Consider the following 24,191-nt stretch of genomic DNA (forward strand, 5'->3'; position numbering starts at 1 on the left):
CTGAGGAGAAAGGGGGGCTCGCCAGGTTCCCAGGAACATGGTGGGTCCTGGGAGGGGACTGGGCCAGCAGACACCCCTCATCCCGGCCTTTGCTGAGTTTGGGTCAGTGGCCAACCGGCCCTGGCACAGACCCCTAGTGGCCCAGCCAGCACCACGCCTTCTCCGGGGAAGGGGCGAGCAGTCCTGGAGTTGTGTTGCGATTTTGGGGTGGAGCAGTAAGTGGGGGATCCCTGCCCAGGGCCAAGGTCCGCCCCCAAGAGAGGGCAGGGGATGTGTGCGCCGGGTTTGTGTTCCCACCCTGGGGAGCCCTCCATGAGCAGAGGTCAGGGCGCTTCCTCTGGGCCTGCACAGACTGGCAGCACCTAGTACGAGGCCGCAGCGGAGACGGGCGAGCTGGGGGCCCCATGGGCGGCCCCACGTGCAGCAGGCGTAAACGTGTTTATTGGAATGTTCAGGGCTTTACAAAGAGTTTAAAATGTCCCATACAGAGCAAAAGAAGCCAATCGCAGCCGGGGCGGCTTGGGGCACACGGCAGGGCCAGCAGATGTGCCCCACGGACCCACGCAGCTAAGGACCAGGGGAACAACGTGGGGAAGGACTCGGCACCATTTTAATGTAGTAGAAACTTTGTCTCTAAAAATTTAAATACCTCTCTATGTATATATCTTCAAACATTGTGAACACTGCCCAGCTCCAGGGGCGGGCTGGGCTCCCTTCCTCCCTAGGAGGAGGGGCAGGAGTGCCAAGGGGCACACAGCTTTGGGGACGAGCATGCTCTGTGTCCTGAGCTAACAATGGACCCCGCCAGCCGCTGGGCAGCTGCAGCCCACCTCTGGGGCTCGGTCAGAGTCTGAGCAGGAGGCTGGCGGCACTCTTGGAAGGGGCCGGCGCATCCCCAAAGCCCTCTTGGCCCACGGAGCAGGCGCCTTCGGGGGTCCCCCGTTCTTCCTCCGGGGGTCCCCTCGGGCCCTGCAGCCGCTGCTGCCGCTCCTGGGCCTGCCGGGCCCGGCTGGCAATAGCACGCACGCGGCTCTGGCTGCGAGAGGAGGAGCGCCTCAAAAAGCCCGTGCCCCCTGCCGCCCATTCCCCGGAGGGGCCCAGGCTGGTGGGCGACGTGATGTCTCCGGCCTGCTGGAACCCCGTGAGCCAGCGCAGCTGCTCCGTCAGGGGGTCCCGCCGAGGGCCCCGGCCCGTCGGCCCCTCCCCAGCAGGGCCCAGGCTGCGGCCCAGGCGTCTGCCCAGGCTCTCAACTCGGGGGGCGAAGTCCTCGGCAGTCAGGTCCCCCAGGCTCTTGGACTTGGTGGCCATGGGGCAGTCCTGGAGTCCTTCCAGCGGGAGGCAGCCCCAGGGTGGCCGAGGGGCTAGGTGGCGGGGCCGAATCTCATCGGGGGCTGCAGGTAACTGCCCTGCAGCCCGCAGGTTGGGGTTAGATTTGCTCTTGGTCACAGAAGCCGAGCAGGGCCTCAGGGGCAGGCGTCCAGCTAGGGCCCCCGAGAGGCTGTCACGGCCCAGGCCCAGGCCCAGGCCCGGCAGCGAGAGGTCAATGACTGTATCGCTGGATGACAGGCTAGAGGACGAGGACACGCTGTCACCATGGCTGCCTGGCTCCAGCCGCTGCCACAGCCTGTCTCCGCCTGTGGCGTCCAAGTACATGGCAGCTGAGGGCCCGGCCAGGGGCCGTCGTCCACCCAGCGGCTCTGAAGGCACCTGCCCCTCACTCTTGGCCCTTCTGACCATGGGGAGATGGCCCAGGGCTTGGGGACGGCCCCTGCTGTCAGTCTGGCTGCTGGGGGCCCCATCGCATGCCCCACCAGGTTCCCCTCCATTGCACGCCCGCTGCCTGCTATCGGGGGCCAGTTCAGTGTCCCCATGGTGGCTCCTGGTCCTGAGATGCAGGGGCATGGAGGTGCCCCGAGCTGCTCCTGGAGGGCTCCCGGCGTTGGCGCTGGGTCCTGCCGAGCACTGCGGCCCTCCCAGGATGGGGCCGGGCGGGGCAGCCTGCTGAGGGGTGGGGCCCAGGCCCACGGCTGGCTCCTCTGCAATGGTTTCCAGGCTGCACAGGGGGGAGACCGACCTCTGCATGGAGAAGGGGCAGGTGTCTGTTGGGGAAAGGGAGTGGGGTGTGTCAGGGCGCGGCCCCATGGCCCGTGGCCACAGGACCCCCAGCGGCCAGGCCCCCATGCGCACACAGCTGCCCCGTGCCCTGCTCTTGGGTTCCACTGCTGCTTTGCCCACAGACGGGGCCCACGAGGGCCGACAGGACAGGCTTGGGTCTTCCTGGGGCTGGGGGCAGCAGAGGGCACACGGGGGGCCGGGCCCCGTTACCTGGCACTTGGCCGTTCTCAGTTCCTAACTATGGAGGCAGCATGGGGACAGAAAGAACAGGGTGATCAGCATGGGGGTGGGGCTGGCAGATGGACAGACAGATAGCAAGGCTGGATGGGGTGCAGGGAGGGGAGCAGGGGCACTGGGGCTTCTGGAGTGGGGCTGCGCAGTGCAGTTCAGGCCATAAATGAATCCCCAGGGCCAGGGGTGCTTTGCAGACTCTAAGGCCCCAACATCAAGGCTCCGAGCACCTTCCAGGAGTCTGGGGGAATCAGGGATACCCTTCAGTGAGCCACCGGCCACAGCTGACTTCCTGGAGGACTGCAGTGCAGGGCCAGGAGCGGGGACGCCTGTAGCCTGGCACTGGAGGGAGGCCAGGATGGGGCTGGCCGCTGTCCCCCACCCCTGGGTCCTAGGAAGGGAGTTAGGAGCAGCTGGGCCAGGCTGGGGAAGTCGGTCCGGCGGGGGCACCGGGCGGGTTTCTGGGCTGCCGGCCTCAGGGAGCATGGCCTGGCTTCAGTCCCCTAACCCTCCCCGGTGACACGCTCCAGGGTAAAGCCTTCTCTCACTTCTAAAGGCAAGAGGCCCGGACGGGGGTCAGTCGGGAACAAGGGGCCGGGGGCCCGAGGGGCAAGCCAGCAGAGCGAGGGAAAGTGCAGGTGACGAGCACGTGGGGAGGCCGTTCTGGGCACAGAAGCGCAGCGGGGACGCCTGGCCAGGCCATGCTGAGGGGTAGGGACAACGCGGGACATGGGGAGGAGCGGCTGGTCTTACCGGTGGAGAACATGGGGGATTTACTCCTAATCTCCTCCAGCTTTTGAAGGAACAAGGCATTCATCTCCCTCTGCAGGGCCCCCGCCTGCCTGTGGGTGCCCTCGGGCCAGCGGGGGGCCACCTCAGGGCTGCCCGGGCTGCTGGAGTCCGAAGGCACGGAGCCACTGCCGCCTGGACCCTGCCGCTGGGCCCTGGGGCCCTTAGGGGCCCCTCTGCTTCGCCCCAGGGTGGACCCAGGGGCCCTCAGCAAGTCCGCCTGGGCGCGGGGCTGCTGGCTGATGGCCTCCTGCCCACCCTGGGGCCCCGGGCTGGGCGGCTGCCCCCACTGCAGGTGCTCGGTGTCCTGGCCGGCGCAGGAGCCCACCACACACTTCATGCAGGCGGCAGCCATCCTGGCAGGCCCAGGGCCCTCGGGGGCACATGGGCGCCGCCCCTGTGAAGGGCTCCTCTCCGCCGGCACCTTACCTCGGGGGCTGCAGCCTCCAGGCTCCTCCCAGGCCAGGGCCTCCGGAGCGGGGCCGGGGCTGGGGGGTGCCACGTCGCTGGCCTCCCCTTCGGAGCCCGCGTCCTGCGTGCCCAGGGCCAGCTCCGGGAAGGCCTTGGCGCTGGGCTTCTGGCTCTTGGTCGGGGCGCTGGCTGTGCGCCTCAGGAGCCTCTGGCTAACAGAGGGCCGGGGCAGGGGCCGCCCAGCAGCATGACTGTCCAGAGAGCCGGGCTTTGGGCCTCGGAGGAACAGGCCTTTTAGGCCGAGAGCCTGCTTGACCTGCAAGAGAAGGAGACCACATAGCCGGCAGCCAGGCACCGGGGCCAGAGACCGCTTAGCCCAGTCCAGCTGCACTGTGGCCAGCGGTGGCCTAGCTGAGCCCAGTGCAACCCGAGGGGTCAGCTAGTTGAGGGCACCAGCGGGCATGTCGGGACTGTGTAGGGAGGAGAGTCTCCAAGGCACCCTACCAGGGACCGTGACGGCTACGGCCTCAACACTGACCAGGAGCGCGTCCTGCCTGCAGGGGTGGCACGAGCAAGTGCTAGAGGGTCTTCAGGTCTCAAGGCCGACAAGCCCCCCAGGGCTCTCCCAAGCAGAGACCTTGGAACCTGGACCCTGTGCCAGCACACCATGCACCTGTCACAGGCCCTGCACCCCCAACTCTGGCAGGTGGTGCTGCAGGGCAGTGCTGGTGTGGAGAGAAGACAGCTGAGAACCAGGTGGAAGCAGGCACCGCCCAGCTCACGTTCGCCTTGCCCCCTGGCACTACAGGCTGAGGAAGCAGCACATCCAGGTGCGGGCGAGGTCTGCTCCCCCATGCCCCTGTCTGGCCCACGCCCCTGGAGGTGCTGCCTCTTCCAGGAAGCCTTCCTAGACTCCTGCCAGGCAGTGTTCCCCAGCCTCACCCCGTTCTCTGCTCAGGAAGCCCCAAGGGCAGCTCAGTGACCCTGAACGGCTGCTGGCCCGGGGCCTTCCTGGACAGCCGGGCCCAGGAGGCCCCTGCAAGGCCTCCCCCCGGCAGCCTCCTTGCCTGCGGAGGGCAGCTAGGGGTCCCTGGGACCAGTTGGCAAGTGCCTAGGTCAAGACCAGAGAGTCTGGCCGCTGCATAACTAGTGCGCAGAGACCGAAAGGGTCCTCACATGCAGAGACCCTGACAACAGCCACCACTCCCCAATGACACAGGGCCACTTCTGGGCAGAGGCACCGAAGTGGCCAGTACTTGAATCAGCTTCCCGATTCAAGATCCCAAATGCAGAGCAATTTGGTCAAAGTTGGCTGGAAAGTCATTTAGAAGAAGGTGCAGGATTCCAGCTCAAAGCTCCTGGTCCCTGGGACCGGGCATCGTGGACACAGATGGAGGCAGAGGGGCACATGGAGGAAGGTGCAGGGAGAGCCTTCAGCTAGAGGACAGACACGGGGCCGGGCGGGAGGGTGCATGGGGGCCTGGCCGGAGTCCTGGACCTGCTTCGTAAATGCTGCTCTGTGGCTGAGGATGGCCCGAGGGACCCAGGGTCATGTCACGATCCAAGTCACATGAGCTGACAGGCTCCACAATGCTACCAGGAGTCATGGATGCTAATGGGCCGGCCTGGGCATGCGGGTGCGGTGGCGGGCAAAGCTGCCCAGCACCGGGGGTACCTGAGAGCTCCTACCAGGGCCGTGCTTCTAAGGGTGGACTTGGGACTAGGGAAGTCCACTGCAAGACCAAAGAGAGAGTGAGAGACGTGAGGCTCCGGCAGCCGGGCGCGGAGCCTGTGGACACCGGCAGACACCGGCAGACACACAACAGACAGACGGACGGACGGACGGACGACAGACGACGGAGCGCTGGGAGGCCTGGGGGCACAAGTCCGGCCAGCTTGCCCGTGGAGCATGGCAAGAGAGAGACGGTTAGTGCTGGGACCTGCTCAGGACCCTGCGAGTGCCTGACACAGCGCCGGGACCCCTAGGCCCTACAGGCTGGGGAAATGCAGCCACGACAAATGTGCCGAGGCACCAAGGGGGGTCGTGGGGCAAAGCCAGGCAGATGCCTTTGGAGGAGGAATGGAGAACTGGGGAGTCCTGAGAAGAAGGAAAAGTGGGGAGGCTCAGGAGGGAGATGGGAGTGCAGCCAGGAGGCACTCAGGATGTCCATCCACTGGTGCCGCAGCCACCCGGGGACGCTGTGCCCACCACTCATTTCATAGGTGGAGAAACAGGCCCGGCAAGGTAACCACCAGGCCTCATGGCCCTGGAGTCACTGCTGGGGTGGTGCAGGTGGCCCTGTGGGTGGCACTCACCTTACCACTAATGTCACTGATGGCCACGTGGACAAAGATAGAGGCTTCTTCCATCCCCTCCAGGTACACGTGCCGATAGCCTGAAACAGCCAGTCACAGCTCACCCCCCGGCACCCCACCCGCCCCCCCACACACACTCTACTCCAAGGTCCCAGAGCCTGAATACCAGCCCAGCCCTGGGGGCCCTGCCTCCCCCAGGAAGCCCGCCAGTAATGCCCTGGCCTGCAGGGACCGCTTCCTCTTCCGGGGGGGCACAGGGGGGGTCCGCAGCCTGATCTCTCACCCCCCACCCTGTCGGCAAAATGCCTGTGACTCTGTGCCCCCCTTCTCAGCTCCCTGTGTGCCCCCAGGCCCACCTATGGCAGGAGCCAACTCACGGGAGGAAGCTGAGCCCCACCCTGCCCTGGGTCTCCCAGCTGGCCGGCAGGGACGCTGGCCTGTGTGGGGAACACTGGCCTCTGCAGGGGATGGTGGTCTGTGGGGGACAAGGGCCCAGGGCTCTGCCTTCCCCACCCTGCGAGCCCCCTGCCCACCTGGCATCATGCTGCTGAAGGCCAGTGTCCTCTGGCCGATGAAGTCTCGCCCGATGGGGTCGTGGTCCCAGACAAGGAAGCGCACCAGGGCGATCTCGGGCATGTGCACTGTGAACACCAGCGTCTCCTCCCACATGGGGTTGAATCCTGGAGGCCACCAGGAGGAGGTGTCACCTGCCCAGCTCCAGCCTGGAGGCCACCTGGGCCCATACCCTCTCCTGGCATCTCCTCCTGGGTTGGCTGCCTGGCAGAGGGGAGCAATGCCTGGGGACTGGGTGACCATCACTGGGCTTCCAGCCGAGCAGACAGCTTGGACAGTTACCTGGGTCACAGGAGGTGGCCCTGGCCCCCTTCCATTTCTGGCCAGACTGGCATTGCCAGCATGGCAGTTGGGATGCGGCCCTGGGCACAGGCTGGCACGGGGGTGGCCACGGACATGCCCTCACCGTTGTCGTCCACCACGCGGGTCTGCTCCTTGCAGCAGTCCACGGGGAGCCCAATGACTTCCACCTCCACGAAGGGGTCGATGATCTGTGCAGAGGGCAGGGTGGCACCAGGGCTCGGCTGGCGCACAGCCCCCACCCCCCCCGTCTGTGCCCAACGGCCCACCTACCTCCCCTCGGTCCCCCAGCATCGAGTCCCGGGGCTTAGGGAGCTGCTGCCCACTGATGATCCGAAGCACCAGCTGCTTCTTGAGCTGCGCAGGCAGGGGGTCTTCGGAGTTGGGGTTGAAGATGGCTGAAGGGGGCGGGGCGTGAGGCTGAGTAAAGCAGGGTACACAGCACGCCCACCCCAGCCCCACTTGCTGATTGGAGCCCCAGCCCAGGAGGAGAAAGGGAGGCAGCATTCCAGTGTGGGGACACCAGGCCTGTACGCCGGTCACCTTTGTGCCACCCTGTGAGGGCACAGGTCGTCCCCTTGCATGGGTGAACAAATGGGGCTCAGCACGTGTGTAAGGCCACCCTGCCTCTGGGTGGGCGGGCTGGTGCCTGGGAGCATGGTGGGTGGGGCCGGGTGGCAGGCTCCCTGGTGACAAGGTAGCCAGGGTTTGTGCAGGTGCCACCTCGAGGAGACGAGTGCACAGGACAAGAGGGTGTGGGAAGAGGGTTGGGACCACGTGGGAAGGTGTCAAATCCTTCAGCACACCTGGGTGGGAACGGGAGTGTCTGGGGAGGAGGCGGGGCTCCTACAAAGGACGGGCAGGGCTCCCTAACTCAGCCCCTGCACACCCCTGGCAGAGAAGGGGTCCCTCACTGCGTCCCAGCGTGACCCACTAGGTGGCCCTGCCGAAGCTGCCCGTGCAGCCCTGCGGGAGCCCCACCCGCGCCCCCAGGTCCCCCAGGGCCTCACCGTGGCACATGCATGGGGGCTTGAGCACGTAGCCACAGTTGCCGTTGGCGCTGAACTTGGCCCGGTTCAGTTGCAGCATCCGCCCCTCCGTCTGGTAGTTCAGGGCAACTGCAGACAAGGACGCAGGTGGCCCGGTCAGCGCCTGGCCTGCGTGCTCCCTGCAACGCTGCCCGGCTGCCCGTGAGCCTGGCGTTTGCCTGCGTGAGCAGGGGCCCTGGGGCTCACAGCCGCACATAGGCAGGGCCATGCATTGTCACAGGAAGTCCCCCAGAGCCTGGCCCACCTCAACGCACCCTGGGGACTGAGGGTCCCACCCCAGTGCCAGCCTGGTGAAGTCGGCAGGGTGCCATGCAGGTCCCCAAAGCACAGGAGAGCCAGCCGGGTGCTGTGGAGCACTGGCAGTCCCGCCATGCACGCTGGTGCACCCACCCAGCTGGCAGCCAGCACTCCAGAAGGGCTGTGGGTTGTAGTTGCTCGAGTCCACGCGATAGGAGGACGGGTAGATGCGCGACAGCTGGTGCTGGTTGAAGCGCAGGTACTGCGCCGGCTTCTGCTGCAGGATCTGCTGGGCCCTGGTCTCGCTGAAGGACGACACCTGCCAGCTGGACGCCACTGAGGGCGCAGGCGGCCGGCGTGAGAGGCGCTGCAAGTTGCAGCCAGGCCTTCCTCCCCCTACCCCCCCCCCCCGAGTCCTGGCCGCCCCTCACCCTCCGTGTCCACGTCGTGGGAGCCCACAGACTTGGTGTACTTCACCAGGTCCGACAGGGCCCGTGACAGCTGCATGGTCTTCCTCTGCCGGGTGGCCCTGCAGGAAGGTTGGGAGTGCGGGCGGGACCCGGGGTCAGCAGGCGTCCCCACTCAGGTCAGCCTGGGCACCCTGGTCCGAGAGGCGGGCTCCACGTCCTGCCAGCTTCATTGATTCACAAAGAACATCCACCAAGCGTCCACTTGGCCCCCGTGTTCCAGGCGCCGGGACGTGCCGTGAACACGCAGTGGACGCGCTGACAGGTGACGCTGGGGGAGGGCACGAGCCGAGCCCACCGGAGAACGCCTCTGACAGTGATGGGCGCTTCGGGAACAAGGCCAGGGAACCGCCGTGGCCAGGCCGGTCCCCCCCCCCCCCGCCCCAGCTCCCGCATGGCCTGCACAGCTGACTCCCACTGTTGCCAGGACAACGGCCCGAGTTCCCACTGCCACTGTCTGCGGCGGGGCAGGCACTGACCCCCGGCCCTGGCTGCCATGCGAGTCCAGGTCGTCGTCCGCCTCTTCCACGCTGGCCACCTTCTTCAGCTTGCTGCTCTTTTTCTGTGAGAGGAGGACAGTGTCAGGAGCTGTGGAGCCCCGGGTGCGGCCAGGCCACCTGCAGAGGCTGGGCGGGTGCGGGAGGCGGGGCTGCGGTCCGGGGATCTTGGCGCCCACGCTGCCTGGCCGGGCCTGCCCCGTCCTCTGCAGGGCCCTGTTCAGCCGGGCCCCAGGTGACCTGAGCTCAGGGCACTGGCCAGTGTGGGTCAGGGAGGGCCACTGAGGCACCTGCTCCATCCAGCCCCGATCAGGGCTCCGGACCCCAGCACCTGCAGCCGGACGATGCAGCCAGGAACTCGAAGGGGGTTCTGGGGGCTGGAGGAGACCCCCACTCTGGCTGGCACAGGGACAGAGGGGCAGGTGGGGGCAGGCAGGACCTTGCGCTTGGAGAAGCTGCCCACGAGGACCCTGTTGTTCCGTCTGCTGGCCCCGGCGTCCTCCCTGGACTCCTTGTCCTCCTCAGCCTAGGAGGAGGGACAGACAGAGGGGACAGGGTGAGCCCAGCATCACACTGGGTGGGGTGGGGGCAGGCAGCTCCTCCAGGTAGCCCAGGTGGCCTTCCTGGAAGAGAGAAACCTGAGCGGGGCCGGGTGGGCTGGCTGCCCCAGGCCTCGTGGGAGGGAGGCACCGTCCCCAGCCCACCCGGGGCACGGAGGTAGCAGAGGCCCGAGAAGAACAAGGGAGGGCCCTGGTGGATGGCCCCTCACCTGCATCAGCAACTTGACATGTGTTGCTTTAAACTCATTAGGTTCCCAGTTCTGGGTTTTTTCCCACTGATGGCGACTACTAATCAATGCCTTCTGTGTCTGGAATATTCCCCAGCCGAGCCTGTTTATGTAACCCTTTTATGAGAACCCTGCAGCTCTGATGTGCTGGCCTGTTTCTTGCAGCAGCAAAGGTTTTCCCTAATTAGACAGATAACAGGGGCTGCGCTCCCCACAGCGGCGGGCTGTTTCCGGTTCCCTCTCACGCTGTGGTGAATCCCTGACCACACAGGACTGAGCCTTCCACGTGTATAGAACGTGCATGGCCAGGGCTGTCCTCCCTGCCCGAGGGGCCACCCGGCCGGCTGCTGGCAGCACCGTGGCCCATTCCCCTGTGGGTCCGAGGCACGAACCTCTCACCCTCTTGAAGCTCATTCACACGCGTGGAGCTGCCGGGAGCCTGTGCCAGCGTCCCTGAGCCCGCTGCAGCCACCATCAGCCCCAGGCCCCTCCACAGATGCCCCCGAAACCCACCCAGTTCTGCTCAGGATATGCAGGGCCCCCTCCCCACGACTTGTCTCCATCCAGGGTGGGGCTGGCTTTGTCAGGCTTGCAGGAGCCGTGCACCTGTGGCCAAGGGTTCATGTTAAAGTGGCTTCAGCCAGAGACAGTCACGTTGCGCACACGCCTGCACACACTCACACACGTGCCCCGAATGTGCCCGTGTGCCATCTGCACATGTGTCCCTGTGGGACACACACCAGACCCCAAAGAACGCTCCAGCCTGGCTCACCAGCCCCTCACGCGGGAAGGAGGTGAGCAAGACCCTAGTCCCCTGGAAGAGGTGGCTTGGAACTCAGGCTAGGGGTGGGACGCGCCGCCCGCTCCCCTCGCCCACAGGGTCACGTCTTAGGAAGGGGAGCGTTGGGAGACATGGCCTGGCAGTGTCTGGAAGCTCCTGTCCACCACCGACCTCCAGCCGCTGCCCTTCCCCTGCCCACTCCTGCCCTGGCGAGCAGCTTGGCCACCCCTGCACCCGCCCCCCTTTGCCCTCTTGGGGGTCAGCAGGGGTGCCTCACAGGCACTCAGACCGGCTGAGCCCCAAATGCCTTTCGGGCTGTCTCTCTCTCCGGCCCGGCAGCCCCAGCCTCTCCCCTCCCTGTTTACTGAGGACCCGCCGTGCTGGCGGAGTCTGGGAGCCCTGTTTGTGGTGTTCAGAGCCAGATGAAGCCAACACACTCGCAGCTCTTTACACATTGCCCGAAAGCCACACACAAGCACCTAGGAACCTGGGCCCAACCAAAAAGGGGTGTGTGCTGCCCCAGCATCCTGGAGAAGCGACCAGAATCTGCTGTCGCCCCTGTGCCCTGAACTCGGCAGACGAGACAGCACTGGCCTCGTGCGGTTATGGGCAGCAGGGCTGTGGGCAGTGGAGGACCCACACTGGCCCCTCCAACCCCGGGACACAGCCCAGGGCTGCCGGAGAGCTCAGCGGGGCCAGGCGGCCTGGACGGCAGAGAGGAGCACCCACACCTCAGGCAGGACACAGGCTACAGGCCCAGGCCCAGCAGGCCCCTCCTGACGAGAAAGTCCAGAGCTGGCCACGCGGGGGGTTGGGTCCCCTGCAAAGAACCAGGCCTGTCCCTGGGAGTTGTGCCCAGCACACAGGGGGCCCCTTCCTTGCCCATCTGCTGCACCCGTCGCAGCTGCCCCCGCCCACAGGGGCCCTCGCTTGGACCCAGGGGCCTCCACGGCCGCCAGCCCTCCAGCAGACAGGGCAGGCGGGCACGCCAGCGGAGTGTCCATGACCCCACTGGCCCAGATGCTCCCCTCTCCTGGGCCCTCTCAGAGAGCTCTGTGGCTGTACCTGGCCATCCGGCCCCCCTCCAAGCCCCCACACCTGGCAGCTCAGCTCAAGGGCCTCTCCTGCATCCACCTCCAAGAAGCCTTCCCTGAGTGCTGACACGCCCCCGCCCCTGCCCCAAGCAGATAGCTGCTCGGACGCGAGGTCCCAGGGCCAGGCTGACGGAAACAGGGACTCCCCACGGACTCTGCCTAGCTGGAGAGAGCCACGCCGGGCGCCCGCCCACCCGCCCACGGGAGCCTCAGGCACTCTGTTTTCTCCACCTAGACGTTTGGAGACTGAAAATAAACGACCACGTGTTGGCAAGGAACCTGCAGGAGCCACCAGCATGGAACGATCCTCAAGTATACGCTGGTGCCAGCTGCACCTAGCACCCTGTGGGTGGGGCACACACACCTGCATCTAAATTTCCTGTGGGGGGCCCAGCCCCCTCGCCCATGCCAGGGAGGAGCTGCCTTCTCTCCCCCACCCCCAGGACTCAGACGGTGGTGAGGTCTGACAGGGTGGGCAGGGCTCTCCAAAATCAGAGAGCCGCTGTCCATACCACCCACCTGAGCCCTGCTCACCTGCGAAATGGGGCCTGCAGGGCCAACCGGTGCCCTACCTGCCCCCGAGGCCAGCTGCCTGCCCACCACAGCCCCTGAGGCATCACTAGTGCTCAGGCCACTTGGGAAGAGGCCTGTCCTTCCAGGTTTGCTGACCCTTCCAGGAGGGACCCCAATTGCTCAGCCTTGCTGACCCAGCCTGGCATCCCCCACACTTGATGTCTTCCATGACAGCCCCGCCCCTGTTCTGTCCACGGGGGCACTTCCCAGAGCTCCTCACAAGGCTGAGGGGGGCTCTGGGCAGCTCCCCAGGATTGGCTTGGCTCTGGGACCCTGTGTACCCCTCCCTGTCACTCAGGAGACCCCTCAGTAGGGGGAGCTACCTCCAGCCCTCCCCTCCCCCCCACCGGCAATGCTCAAATCCTCTTCCACAGAGAGCTGCAGCTGCGGGGTAGGGAGGCAGGCCCCAGGCCATGATTGCTAGCCACACCACAGCAGACACACATGGGGCAAATCACCGTCCCCCGTGACACGGTGAAGGCTGTGGGTCCCATGCAGCTGTGTGCAGGTGTGCGTGTGTGACAGGTTTCTGTGTGTGAGTGTGCAGGTATGTGTACAGGTAGGTGTGCAAGTGTGTGCGCATGGTAAGCATGCAGGTGTGCACAGGTGTGTGCACAGGTTTGTGTGTACAGGTGTGCACATGTGCATGGGTTTGTGTGTGGGCATCTGCACATGTGGGTGTATGTGTGCACACATGCACCCACATGTGCACAGACCACAGGCTCTGGGCCCATTCCCTGGTCGCAGGCTGACCCCATAGTCCACAGGTGCTCACCGTTCTGCCCTCGGCCTTGTGCCCAGGTCTCCCCAACGTGGACACAGTGAAGTCGTTGGGGTCCTCGCAGTCTCGAATCTTTGACTCCTTGATTAGGGAATCCAGTTTCCTCTTGGCGATGTTTTCCACGTGCTTCCGATTGGTGGAGGCCTGCAACAGCCGGCCAACCAGGCCTAGCTTCAGACCTCAGCAACAGTGATGACGAACCCCAGGGTCTCGGGCAGGACCACAGGGCCTGCTGGGAGCTGGGCCAGTCTGGGTCTGTCACGCAGGTGCTGGCCGCACCCTCACGCCACATCACAGGGCTTTTCCTCGTACCCACCCTGCCCACTCCCGTGGCGCTCAGCAGGCGTGAGCTAGCCCCGGGGCTGCAGACAGCGTGAGCAGGCCTGCACTCAGGCTCAAACGCTGATTCTAACGCTGCCGACTTCAGCTGCAGGACGCTGCCCATGGGGACCTACAATAGTTGACTGCCAGGCCTCCGGGGAGGAGGTGAGTGCCCCCGGCAGCCGCCCTGCCTTCTGAGAGCTGCTCGCTCAGAGGCTCAGGGCCTGGGATCCCTGCAGTTGCCTTAAAGAGACGGGCGGGGAGGTGAGGACAGGCTGGCCGGCTGGCCGTTGCCAGGGGCTGGTTAGCATAGCCTCCAGGCGCCCTCCCTGCCCGGGGCTGCCCCCAGGATGGCCCTGATGATCATGGACCCTGCCAGGGGGACGTCTGAATGCCCTGGGCTCAGTTGGAGTGACAAGGTAGACCTCACTGCCCTGGGCCACCATCACCTCGGGCAAGCCCAGGGCCCACCTCAAAGCAGGAGAACCCCGCTGCCTCAGGGCTTTCTAAAACAATTAGCCAGGGAGGCAGGGAGCTCCTGCACAATTATCTTCCCGTCTGACGCCCCAGGGGAGAAATGATGCCTTTCTGGCCTCCAAGGAGCAGCAGCTCGAGCAGAGACGGTAATTACAGAGGCCCAGGGCCCCACCGGGGAAGCCCTCCCTAACTCCTCAGGACCCCCTACAGCCCCCCGAGCGCTGGCGCTCTGCAAGCAGGATGACAAAGCTGCAATGATGCGAGGACAGCACTGTGGGGGTGTCGGCCTGGGACCCCCCAGCAGCCCAGGCTGGCTCCGGGCTGGCACCAGTTGGAGGTGGGGCTGGTGCTGGGCTTGACGACGGCTGGGCAGGACCACTAGCCACCCAGCGGGGCGCTGAGGCTGGCCGGGGAGAGGCCAGGAAGGGGGGTATCCCAGGCCAGAGCCCAGGCAGGTGCATGTGTGGGACCCAGGGAAGGCCCCTTTCCCCAGCGCTGCCCCCACTTGCTGAGGGAGCCAGAGGAGTGGGCAGGCTGAGCGAACAGAGCCCCAAGAGTTGGCTCAGAAGTGGGCGCCAAGACAGATCACCCGTGCGTGTGCGGCCAGCAGCACCAGAGGGTCAGCCCGCTGGCTGGGAACTCAGGGTTCATGTCTCATGGGGGGAGGGGGCAGCAGGGTGGGCCCCAGTGGCATCAGGCCAAGTGCAGCTCGGTGGCGTAGCGAGCTGCCAAGCCGTTTTCCTGGCCGCCCCGCCGACGGCCCCACTCACATCCCCGTTGAGCAGCTTGCAGTCCTCATCCATCTCGTCTGCGCTGTCCTCGTCGGAAACCTCGCCCGCCTCTGCGTCATCGCTGATGTTGGCTGGGAGCTTTTTGCCCTGGGGGGAGGCAGACCATGGGAGGGGCCCTGCGGGCAGGCTGGGTGGCCGTACCCACGGGAGGCGCCACAGCAGAGGGAGGGCCTTTCTCAGGTTCATTGTGTCTCAGGCCAGCCCCACACCTCCTCGCTACAGACGCTTGAAAGGGAAACGCTGGGGAGTGCATGTGGAGGTCCCCCGACTGAGTGGCCACCATGGAGAGACTGAGGCCAGGTCAGGGGCAGGGCCTCCCCCGAGCCCTCAGATCTGCCACTGACGGCACGGAGCCCCAGTGGAGCAGGGCCCTGCCCTGGCCTGGCCCCAGGCCACAGGCCCATCGGGACGCTGGCCCAGGAGGGCAGGCAGGGCTCACTTTCACCAGGATCTTGCCCTTGAGCATCTGCGGGGAGGGCAGCTGGGTGGCGTCCTCACTGCTCACTGACGATAAGTCCAGCTTGTCCCCGAGAATGTCGGTCAGATACTGGGCCATCTTCTGCTGCTGCACGACACTGCAGTGGTTCTCGATGGACAGGATCACTGGGTACCTGTGGCCCCAAGGTGGGAAGAGCAGGGTGAGGCCAGGGGAAGACCCCAGGTCACCTACACCGTGAGTGAGAAGAGGTCTCCACCAGGAGCCCAGGCTAGATGGGGCTGCCAGCCACGCGGAAGGGGGCCCATCAATGGCTTTGAAAAACAACTTAGTGGGTGGGAAAGGAGCTGGCAGATCTCAGGGACAGGTAAGGGAGATATGCACTTCTTTCTTCAATAAGAAAATCAAAAGCAATTAGAAACTCCAAAAAAACAAAAGGAAACATTCAAATAAGTCAGCAAGTCACAGTTCATAAGTGATGTGGACTAAACTGGGGTGCGATGTGGAGCAATTGGTGCACTGTGAGAAAGGTAACCCCACCGACCTAGCTACTAGAGACCCTGTCCTGTGGGTGGCCCTGGGGTCCCCACAATGGAGGAGGCAGCCGATACACACCATCTGGAGGAAGGTCAGCAGTGCCGGCGTATTGTGGGAAGGGCTTTTGCTATGAGTTCTTCAGTTGTTTGATTGTTTTTAACCATATGCACATTTTACTTGGATTTTTTGACAAAAGGCAACGTGATGCTTTCAGAAAATGTAGATCCCCCAGACCTAGAGGATGTGGACCAGAACACAGACAGGGCAAGTCCTAGGATGTTGAGACGGCAAGCTGGACTCGGGCCAAGGAACTCATCATCGCCCCATTTCTCAGGCTATGCAGCCGTGACGTGTACACCCTGTTAGACCCCAGCAGGCACCTGCCTTCTTGGCAGCTGGGGGCTGTGAGTCCCAGCCCTGTCCCCAGATGCCCCTCACCTGCCACCCCAGGGGCTAGGCTGCTCTGCAGAGACTGCTCACCCCCACTTCCTCCCTGCAGCCAAGACAGAGCCAGCTCTTTTGGGAGGGGCCACTCTGCTTCTAGTTCCTAAATCAGTCTTGCTTTTCCTCCCCTCCTTCGTTAATTAGCTCCCTCCTTGCCTGCGAGCTGCGAGCCTTGAGCCTCCTATAGCCAAGACTGAGGGTAACCATAACGGTTCGGGGAGGCGGTCTTCTATTTCCGGAAACAAAATTGGATTTTGTTCAACAGTGTAGCCACCGTTGAGTGACAGCAAATTGAGTTTGGACACAGTCGCTTCTTGGGTGTAATTAGTGTCGGAGCCACCGCTGCTGTGGGCAGCTGACACCAGGGTTGCCACCAAGTGTGTGTGGTAGGACTGCTTGCACACAAGCCCTGCACAGCCCCATCTGTCACGCTGTCGGCTCCGACGCCCACTGCCCTCTCTCTCCCGGGAGCTGGGCTCCCCTTCCTCTTTGCCCCCATCCTCAACGAGAGACCCCAAAACCAGCCCCCTGGCACTCCAACCACTGCCGCGAGGAAGGGCTGGGGGAGAGCGGGAAGAGCCCCTTGAGCCAGTCCCCTGCCCCCGTCCCCAGGCCTGGCCGCCCAGGCGCCACCACTCACTCATTCTTGATGAAGGCGTATTTGTTGATGGTTTCAATGACGTCTTTGAAGAGGATCTTGGAGGTCAGAGTGTAGCCATGGTGCACGATGGGCTCCCCGTCAGGCCCGTCCCAGCAGTCCACTGTGGGCAGGCAGACCTCGGTCAGCTCCAGGGGCTGGCCACCCACGCCAGAGACCCACAGCGCCTGGACCCAAAGGAGGGGTCTTCCTGCCCAGTGACTAACATCTGGAGAGGCCTTCCCCAGCCGCTGCCTGGGCAGAGGGCAGAGACCCCATGGGCTCCTTGGGGCCATCCCCCACCTAGGAGACGCCAGCCCATGACCCAGGCCCAGACCCCCTGGTCCCATAACCCAGCCCATGACCCGCCAGGTCCCGGGGCCCCCCCACTCACCCTCCACACAGCGGCAGCCAGCCTGCAGGACCCAGGCGTACATGTCCACCCGTGACTGGGACATGAGCTGATCGCCCACGAGGTAGGTGTTGTGGGACGAGGCGATGAAGTAGTGGGTCAGCGGCTGCGTCATGTCCTGATGCACGCCGTGGTGCTCCGGGTTGAAGATGTCCCCGGTGGGGCTCCGAGCATAGTTAGTGAAGCCTATGGGGGCACGGTGTGGGCGGGGCTCAGCCCTGCGTGCGCCCCCGGCCCGCCCACCCCCAGCCCATCTCAGGACATGAGCGACTGCTCACGCCGCCCGTCTAGGCCCACAGGCTGCCCGTGAGCACCCCCGCCGGCCTCCGAGGACACCCACTGGCCACTCACCGTCAATGCCCAGCATCCCTTTACTCCTGTTTTCGGGGCAGGGCTCAAACTGCTCGATAATGTTCTGGCAGCTCTCGAGCGTCACGCCCATCATCTAGCCAGACAAGGGGCGTGAGCCCAGGCCAGCCCGTCGCCAGCCCTGGCCAGCCTCAGGCAGCTCCCCACCCCCGACGGCCACAGCCTCCAGCCGTGCCTTGGACGCTGTGTCAGCACGCTGACCAAAGTGGGGCTGAGGCTCTGGCCCCTGCAGTGTGCTTGCCCCGCCTCCAGTGCCACATGACTTGGGACTCAGTGGCCAGCGGACTACAGGTGGGTCCCATGGCTCTGGAAGAGCTGGCTGTAAGGACCCTTGAGGCAGGGGAGGGGGCCTTTGGCCTCCTCAGTGGGGCCACCCCCCCTCATTGCCATGTTAGGGGTCCTGAGAGCTGTGGGCCTGGCAGAGAGCACGGGCCCTGTGTGAGAAGGTGAGCCAGGACCCAGAGCCCACCTTGGAGGAGCCCGAGGCGGGGCCACAGGGAGCCGCCTCTTCACCTGGCCCCTCCTGCGGCCTCCCCAAGTCCTTCACAGGAAAGCTGCCCACTGCAGCCAAGCCCGAAGCGGCCCCGGAGTCGGGAGCTGCATGGTCTTCCAGGGCCCTGGGGTGCAGCCCAGGCCAAAAGCCCCCGGTTCTCGGTGGCAGGGCCACCAGTGGGGCTTCCGGGAAGTCCCCAGGAATGTGGGGGGTGGATACAGGTGGTAGAGGGGAAGGGGACAAACGGGTTCCGAGCTCATAGCAGCTGTAGACCTTGGGAGGCCTGGGGCCTGGGCTCAAACCACCCACGGAGAGGACAGTTTGGGCCCCAGGCTGAGTTTAGAAGAGCTCTGGAAGGCTTGGGGCAAAGCTCAGGGAGCAAAGGGTGGGTTCTGCCCGCCCTCTGCCCGCCCTCTGCCCCCACACACACAGGCAGCTGGGACAGAGGACCCCAGCCTCGTTCCAACGCTGCCCACAGTGGCCGGGCTGAGAGCAAGTTGCCCAGGGCAGCAGGACCCAGCCAGGCTGGTGCCAGCCTCTCCCGCCTGGGCAAGACCCAGTGCTCCCGCCAGCAGCATAGCGAGAAGACAGACAGGCAGCCACTGGGACAGAGCCCCAACAAGCTGTGCCAGCACTGAGAAGGGGAGCCGGGAGCACAGCCAGGGGCAGCTCCCTCAGCCTCACCCTGGGTTTGGGGCAGCCTCACGGGGCAGGGTAGGACCAACCAGGGACAGCAGTGGTGGGAGGTCACGGGCAAACACTACGGCCAGGACCCGGCAGCCGCTCCGCCGGCTATTCCCACCCCCAGGGCTCTGCCCTGCCCAGTGGCGGTTCTGTGACCATCACCGCGAGGCTGATGGACGGCAGGCACACAAGGTGGGGGGTGGAGGGCCCTGAGCCAGGGTGTTTGGCCCAGGAGTTTTGCCTCTGCCTGCTCTCTGCCTGCTCTCTGCCCAAAAACAGGTTGGTGAGGTCCCAGGACGGTACAGGCCCAGGAACTAGTCCTCACCAGCCGCCTCCCGCCAGCCCTCAGGGTGGGGCCATCCGCTGTCTGAGCCCTCCACGGGAGCACTCACTCCTCGGGGGACGCTGGCTTCCCCTCCCCCACCACAGACTTCCATCCTTGTGCCCACCAGAGCAGGTGGCACCCGGCCGCTGCCCAGGCCTGAGACAAGGCGTCCACACCCTTGGCCTCTGGACACTGGGTCACTAATCATCTGGGCAGTGCCCAGGGAGCACTCGGCTTCTCAGAATGGACAGGATTGTTGGGTTCAAGGGAAACGGGTGGGCATGCCCCACTGGCACCCGGAGGCTCCCGGGCATCTGCTGGACAAATGGTGGCAATGGGCCCGGAGCTCTGGGGGTGAGAGCCAACCAGACCTGGAACAGGTGAGCTGTGGAACCCTAGTCTCACGAGGTGCTCCATGCTGAAGACGGTGCCGTGATTAAGTGTGGGCTCACCTCTGGAAACTTGGGGTGTCTGAGGTCAGGGCTGAGCCCCTCACCGCCTCTTGGAGGAGAAACCACGCGCTTCCCCACCCACTCGGCGGCCTCGTGGGACACACCCTAAAACATGCTGGCGTGGCCTGTGACAGGGACTGAATCAGGTCCAGGAAGTGGAGGTGGGCGTGGGGACCTCGAGTGCCAGGCTGTGCCCACCTTCCCCGAGCTCTCAGCCACACTGTGAACAGACTCCATTGCCCAGGCGCCTGAGATGAGGCCGCACAGGCCGGTTCCCGGCCCTTGGGGGCGCCCTCACCTTCTGCTCCACTTCCAGGAAGCGCTGGAGGTCGCTGGCGTCCAGGGGGCCCTTGTGGTTGCTGTAGGTCAGCATGAGTAAGTACAGGTCCCGCCGGGTGGACATCATCTTGTAGAAGGCGCAGAACTCCTCAAAGCCCAGTGTGCCCTGGTGGTCATCCGTGTCCGCTTCCTGCAACACGAGGCGTCTCGGTCCCGTGTCCCACCCTGAGCTGCACCCTCAAGGGGTCCTCCAGGCCCACCCCCACTCTTCATCACCCCCGAACCACAAATCCACTGCCCATGTCATGGCCTCACAACTGTTTCCCGGTCCCCTCGCAGCACCGTCTGCCCTGAGTTCCCCCGGTGACTCTCCCACCAGCACCACCGAGTGACCCTTTAAACTGATCTGACCCCACCCTCCCCTAGTCCAAGCCTTTCAAGGTTAACCCGGCACAGTCACCCCGCCCTGGGGTAAACACCCCACCCTGGAGTCAGTGCCCACCCTGGGCTGTGAGCCGGTCATTACAATGGCTCCCCATGTTAGAAGCGGGTCCGGTGTCCACAGCCGAGATGAGAGGACCCTGGTCTCAGCCACTGTCTTCCTTTTGCAGATGAGTGGCCCCCACAACACTCCCAGGAGTCCCCGGGGTAAAGTCACCGGGGCCCCACCGAGACCATTGACTCCTCTGTGAACCACTGGCTCAGGGAGCATCTCCTGAGGTGTCAGACCTGGGGACCCCGAGGGCCACAGCACTACTCTGCCTCAAGGAGCCCAAGTCCAGGGACAGACCAGAGGACAAGGGCACCCAGGAACTGGAGGCCGGGCGGCTCAGAGCCTGAAGTCCTATGGGGTGTGGGGTCCTGGGAAGGGGGAAGAACTAGAACCTTAGAAGGTGTTGCTCATGGCCTGATGCTGGAGACATTTCTTTGTCCTGGCGGGGTGCGGGTGGAGGGGGTGTGAGCATGACCTGCCTGGGGACAACTCCAGGCAGCGACAGACACAGGACAGCACCATGGACAGCACTGCTCACCTCCCTGCCGGCCGTCTGGATAGTCTTATGTGGCCACACAGTCTGAGGCAGCCGGAGGTGGGTGCCAGGTCCCTGAGGCCAGCTCTGAACGAGGAGCATCTCCAGAGAGTCAAGTGTCGACAGCCACCCCTGTGTCCCCGTCCCTATTGAGAGTAGGGCTCCCGGGAAAGCTGGGTCCTGACCTGTGCCCTTGGCTGCAGCTTGCCCCTGGCACTGTGGCATGGCAGTGAGGTGGGTGCCCGGTGGGGCCCCAGCGTCTCAGTCCAGAACCTGAGTGCTCATGCTGGGGGCCTGTGCCAAGGCTGGGATGGGGCCAGCTTGGGGTGAGGAGCTCAGCTCAGAGCCACGTGCTGGGGACACACCTGACGTCTGTCGAAGGCCCTGGTGTGCTTGGTGCTAGGTGTGAGGGAAGCTCTGTGTCCGACGCTGGCAGGACAGACAAGCCAGGGTACACAGCGCAGGTCAAAGGGCCCCTTCAGGACAGAGCCAGGCTGGTAGCCCTCCCAGGGGATGTAACTGGAGCTGGGCAGAGATGCCCGTTCTGTTGGGCATCTGGCCCACAGGGCGATCTGGGTTCCCGGGGGCCCTGTACCAGGCAGCACAGCACAACAGAGTACCTGCCTACTTGCTACCCAACTGCTGCCCCTGGCGGTGACTGAGAATGAAGAGACCTAAAAGCGGAGCCAACCCGCCAGCCCCAGAAATGCCTCCAGCAGAGCCGGGCTGGCAGCCAGCCCAGGGTGCTGGGTAGGCAGCGAGGCCTCGCCCATACCCCACTGTCGTCTTAGACTTAATGACATTACGTTCAAGCCACTTTTCGCCCACCACACGTGCCTCTCTGATCAGGCAACTCCAGGGGTGGAAGCAATGCTGACGTTTCTGCACAAGCAAACTGATGCTGACTGTCAACCACTCTGCCTGGCCGAGGTCAGCCTCCCTCCCTGGGTTCCGAGCGCCTGCTGAGGGCGGCTGTGCTGACGGGCAGGGAGCTCCGGGCACTCAGGAACCAGGCTGTCTCCACTGGCCCGCCAGCCAGGGTCTGGGGTCTGTGGTTCCAGGCCAACAGCCCTCGACTCACTTCTCTCCAGAAAGAGCCCAGAGCCCGCCCTGCCTGCCGGACCCAGGCTGCAATGTCTCATCCCACTGCTCAGGGCTTCCTCGGGGTGATCTGCTAGGAGCCTGGACACACCTAGGCCTGAGAGCCCAGTGTTCTTACAAGAGAGGCAAGCAGGGGTGGGCTTCCTAGAGCCCCCGCACGGGGCATCCTCAAGCCAGGACTTTGTGCTGAACCTTCAGGCCCAGGACCCTGTGTGTGCTCACAGCCCATTCCAGGAGGGGCACGTCCTCTCCTCCAGCTTCGGACACCCATCTGGACCCCTCATCACAAGACTCCCTGTCGCCTGGCCCCTGACACAGCCTCACCATTCCAGAAGGGCCTGCCGACCCCAGAGCTACCCAGGAGGCGGGGCAGGCAGGGAACAGGTCGGGGGGCTGATCTGAAGGCCTGAGCCGTCCACCAGCTCCTCACGGCCCAGGCAGGCCCTGTTCCCTCCAGGGCCTTCAGGAGGGGCCCCCTGAGCCCCCCAGTTCTCACCAGCCGTCTGAGAGCAGCCAGCTCACCTCTCCCCATTTACACACAGATCCACGTGCTCTGAGCCAGTCAGCTCTCCTTGCTCCAGCCAAGCGCGACCGCCTGTCTGTCCTGAGAGCCCCGGCAGAACCACTAAGGGCCCCGCCTGGCAGAGCTGTCAGGCTGTGTGAGTACGTGTGGGTGCATGTGTGTGCCTGTGCGTTTCGGGGCGGAGGGACTGGTTCAGGCTCTTGGAACCCTCTTTTCAGGCTGCAGCAAGACCATGAGTCCTAAGGGCTGGGGCTGCCCCCTGCCAGCCCCCACTCCCCTAGCCCCTCCTGAGCTAGAACCTGCTGAGCTGGTGTTCGTGCTCCTGCCCCAGCAGGGGTTCTGAGAAGAGATAAACTAATTACAGACAATAAAGGCCTCCGCTCAGCTGAAGGATGCATTTTCATAACTCCTACCACCAGGGTGGTTGGGGATAGACAGGCTGCGCCGGGCGGGTGAAAAGAGCTGCTGCCCGTGAGAGGGCCAGGGCGGGTGTGCCCCATTAAGGCAGGGCAGTTATGGGGGTGGGAAATGGGGTGCAGCCTCCTTCGGGCAGTTTTCCTCACTGACCCAACGTCTGCCCCCAGTGCCCAGTCCACCAGCACGGGGGCCCCAGGAGCTGCTGCAGGGAGCCCGGCCCAGCTGCCAAGAGGCAGCAACTGTGGCATCCGACCGAGCAGCCCTCCCAGGTCCAGGGCGGCTGGCCACGCTGCGACCCCTGCCATCTGCTGCAGCTCAAATGGCATTGCTGGGGACCTCCTGCGGCCCAGGACACTCCACCCCCTGGCCCATGGAGCCCTCTCTCGGGGTGCTGTCCCTCTGGCCAGAGCCCCGGCCGGACCCCGCCCCCTGCCTCACCTTGAACATCTGTTTCACCCTCTGCCGAGGCAAGTTCACGTTCAGCTTGTGCAGCAGCTGCAGCACCTCACTGATGCTCAGGCTGCCGTCCCCATTCTTGTCGGCCTCGTCAAACGTCTGCTTCAGCCACTTTGGGGCCGAGTTAGGGGCCACCACGCGTCCAGCAGGGCCAGCAAGCCCAGCCCCACCCCTGCCCCAGCGCCCCTTCCCAAATGTGTGCCCCCCCGGGGGTCCCTGGGTCTGCCCTGTGCCCAAGGATATTGGTCCCTGGTACGCTGGCGGCGGGCCAGGCTGTCCTCGTCGCTGATGCCGGCCATGAGGTAGCGAAGGCCCGTGACCCAGGTGCGCGCCTCGTCACCGCTGGGCGAGACCAGGTCCAGGGACTGACGCTGGCCGCCATGGTAGATGCTGAAGCAGCAGTTGGGGTCGAAGCTGCCATCCGGGTAGCGTTGGAAGATCTCTGACTGTCGGCCCTCACTCACCTCCTGGATGGAGTCGATAGAGACTGCGGGAGGGGGGAGGGGGGAGGGGCACCGGTCACAGCCCTCCCCAGGCCGGCACCTCCCACCCCAGCCCAGAGCGCTCACAGCAACAGCTGAGCTCCTGAGTGGGGGGCAAGGCTGATGCCCTCCCAGGATGCCCCTCCCATCTCAGGCTGGGGGGCGGTTGGGGAGGGGACATTTCGAGAGACCCTCGGAGTGGCAGAAGGAAGAAATCCAAACATGCTGCGGTTGGTGAGCCCGCTCCCACTCTGCTCTGACCCTGACGTCCACTCCCCCTACCTTTGCATGTGAAAAAGGCACTCCCCCAAAGAGGGAGAGGGGCCACCCGCCTCCCCCCACTTAGCCACCTGGATGTCTGGCCTCTGCATCTAGCCAAGGCAGCAGAGTGAGGCTACCCTGACAAGCCAATTTCATCCATGACACTCCAGCCAGGTCATCTCCCCATTCTGAGAGGCAATTGCTGGCCGGCACGGCTGCGATCCTGTAATAAGCTCTGGCACCAGTTGAGGGCCGGGGGGCAGGC

At 64.8% G+C, this 24,191-nt stretch overlaps 1 protein-coding gene across 4 annotated transcripts in view; it reads right to left on the reverse strand.

Moving 5' to 3' along the window:
* Nucleotides 1-419: 419 nt before the first annotated feature.
* Nucleotides 420-24,191, reverse strand: part of PLCH2 (phospholipase C eta 2) — a 64,928-nt gene continuing 41,156 nt past the window's right edge. For 3 of the 4 annotated variants that reach the window (XM_019658586.1, XM_019658589.1, XM_019658588.1), the window contains exons 3-23: nucleotides 23,427-23,670; nucleotides 23,166-23,295; nucleotides 19,678-19,848; nucleotides 17,408-17,501; nucleotides 17,039-17,242; nucleotides 16,648-16,768; nucleotides 15,030-15,201; nucleotides 14,570-14,677; nucleotides 12,996-13,145; nucleotides 9,425-9,511; nucleotides 8,968-9,050; nucleotides 8,453-8,550; nucleotides 8,175-8,357; nucleotides 7,746-7,853; nucleotides 7,009-7,133; nucleotides 6,842-6,926; nucleotides 6,396-6,542; nucleotides 5,863-5,942; nucleotides 3,100-3,862; nucleotides 2,326-2,353; nucleotides 2,035-2,099 (exon numbers count right to left, since the gene is read on the reverse strand). In XM_019658586.1, the coding sequence (XP_019514131.1) occupies nucleotides 2,343-2,353; nucleotides 3,100-3,862; nucleotides 5,863-5,942; nucleotides 6,396-6,542; nucleotides 6,842-6,926; nucleotides 7,009-7,133; nucleotides 7,746-7,853; nucleotides 8,175-8,357; nucleotides 8,453-8,550; nucleotides 8,968-9,050; nucleotides 9,425-9,511; nucleotides 12,996-13,145; nucleotides 14,570-14,677; nucleotides 15,030-15,201; nucleotides 16,648-16,768; nucleotides 17,039-17,242; nucleotides 17,408-17,501; nucleotides 19,678-19,848; nucleotides 23,166-23,295; nucleotides 23,427-23,670 (3,164 nt within the window). In that variant the 3' untranslated portion in view covers nucleotides 2,035-2,099; nucleotides 2,326-2,342. Of the gene's footprint in view, nucleotides 2,100-2,325; nucleotides 2,354-3,099; nucleotides 3,863-5,862; nucleotides 5,943-6,395; nucleotides 6,543-6,841; nucleotides 6,927-7,008; nucleotides 7,134-7,745; nucleotides 7,854-8,174; nucleotides 8,358-8,452; nucleotides 8,551-8,967; nucleotides 9,051-9,424; nucleotides 9,512-12,995; nucleotides 13,146-14,569; nucleotides 14,678-15,029; nucleotides 15,202-16,647; nucleotides 16,769-17,038; nucleotides 17,243-17,407; nucleotides 17,502-19,677; nucleotides 19,849-23,165; nucleotides 23,296-23,426; nucleotides 23,671-24,191 lie in introns of all 4 variants that reach the window. The other variant, XM_019658590.1, reaches the window with a different exon arrangement.

Source organism: Hipposideros armiger, unplaced genomic scaffold (genome assembly GCF_001890085.2).
Source record: "Hipposideros armiger isolate ML-2016 unplaced genomic scaffold, ASM189008v1 scaffold_284, whole genome shotgun sequence".
Lineage (NCBI taxonomy): Eukaryota > Metazoa > Chordata > Mammalia > Chiroptera > Hipposideridae > Hipposideros > Hipposideros armiger.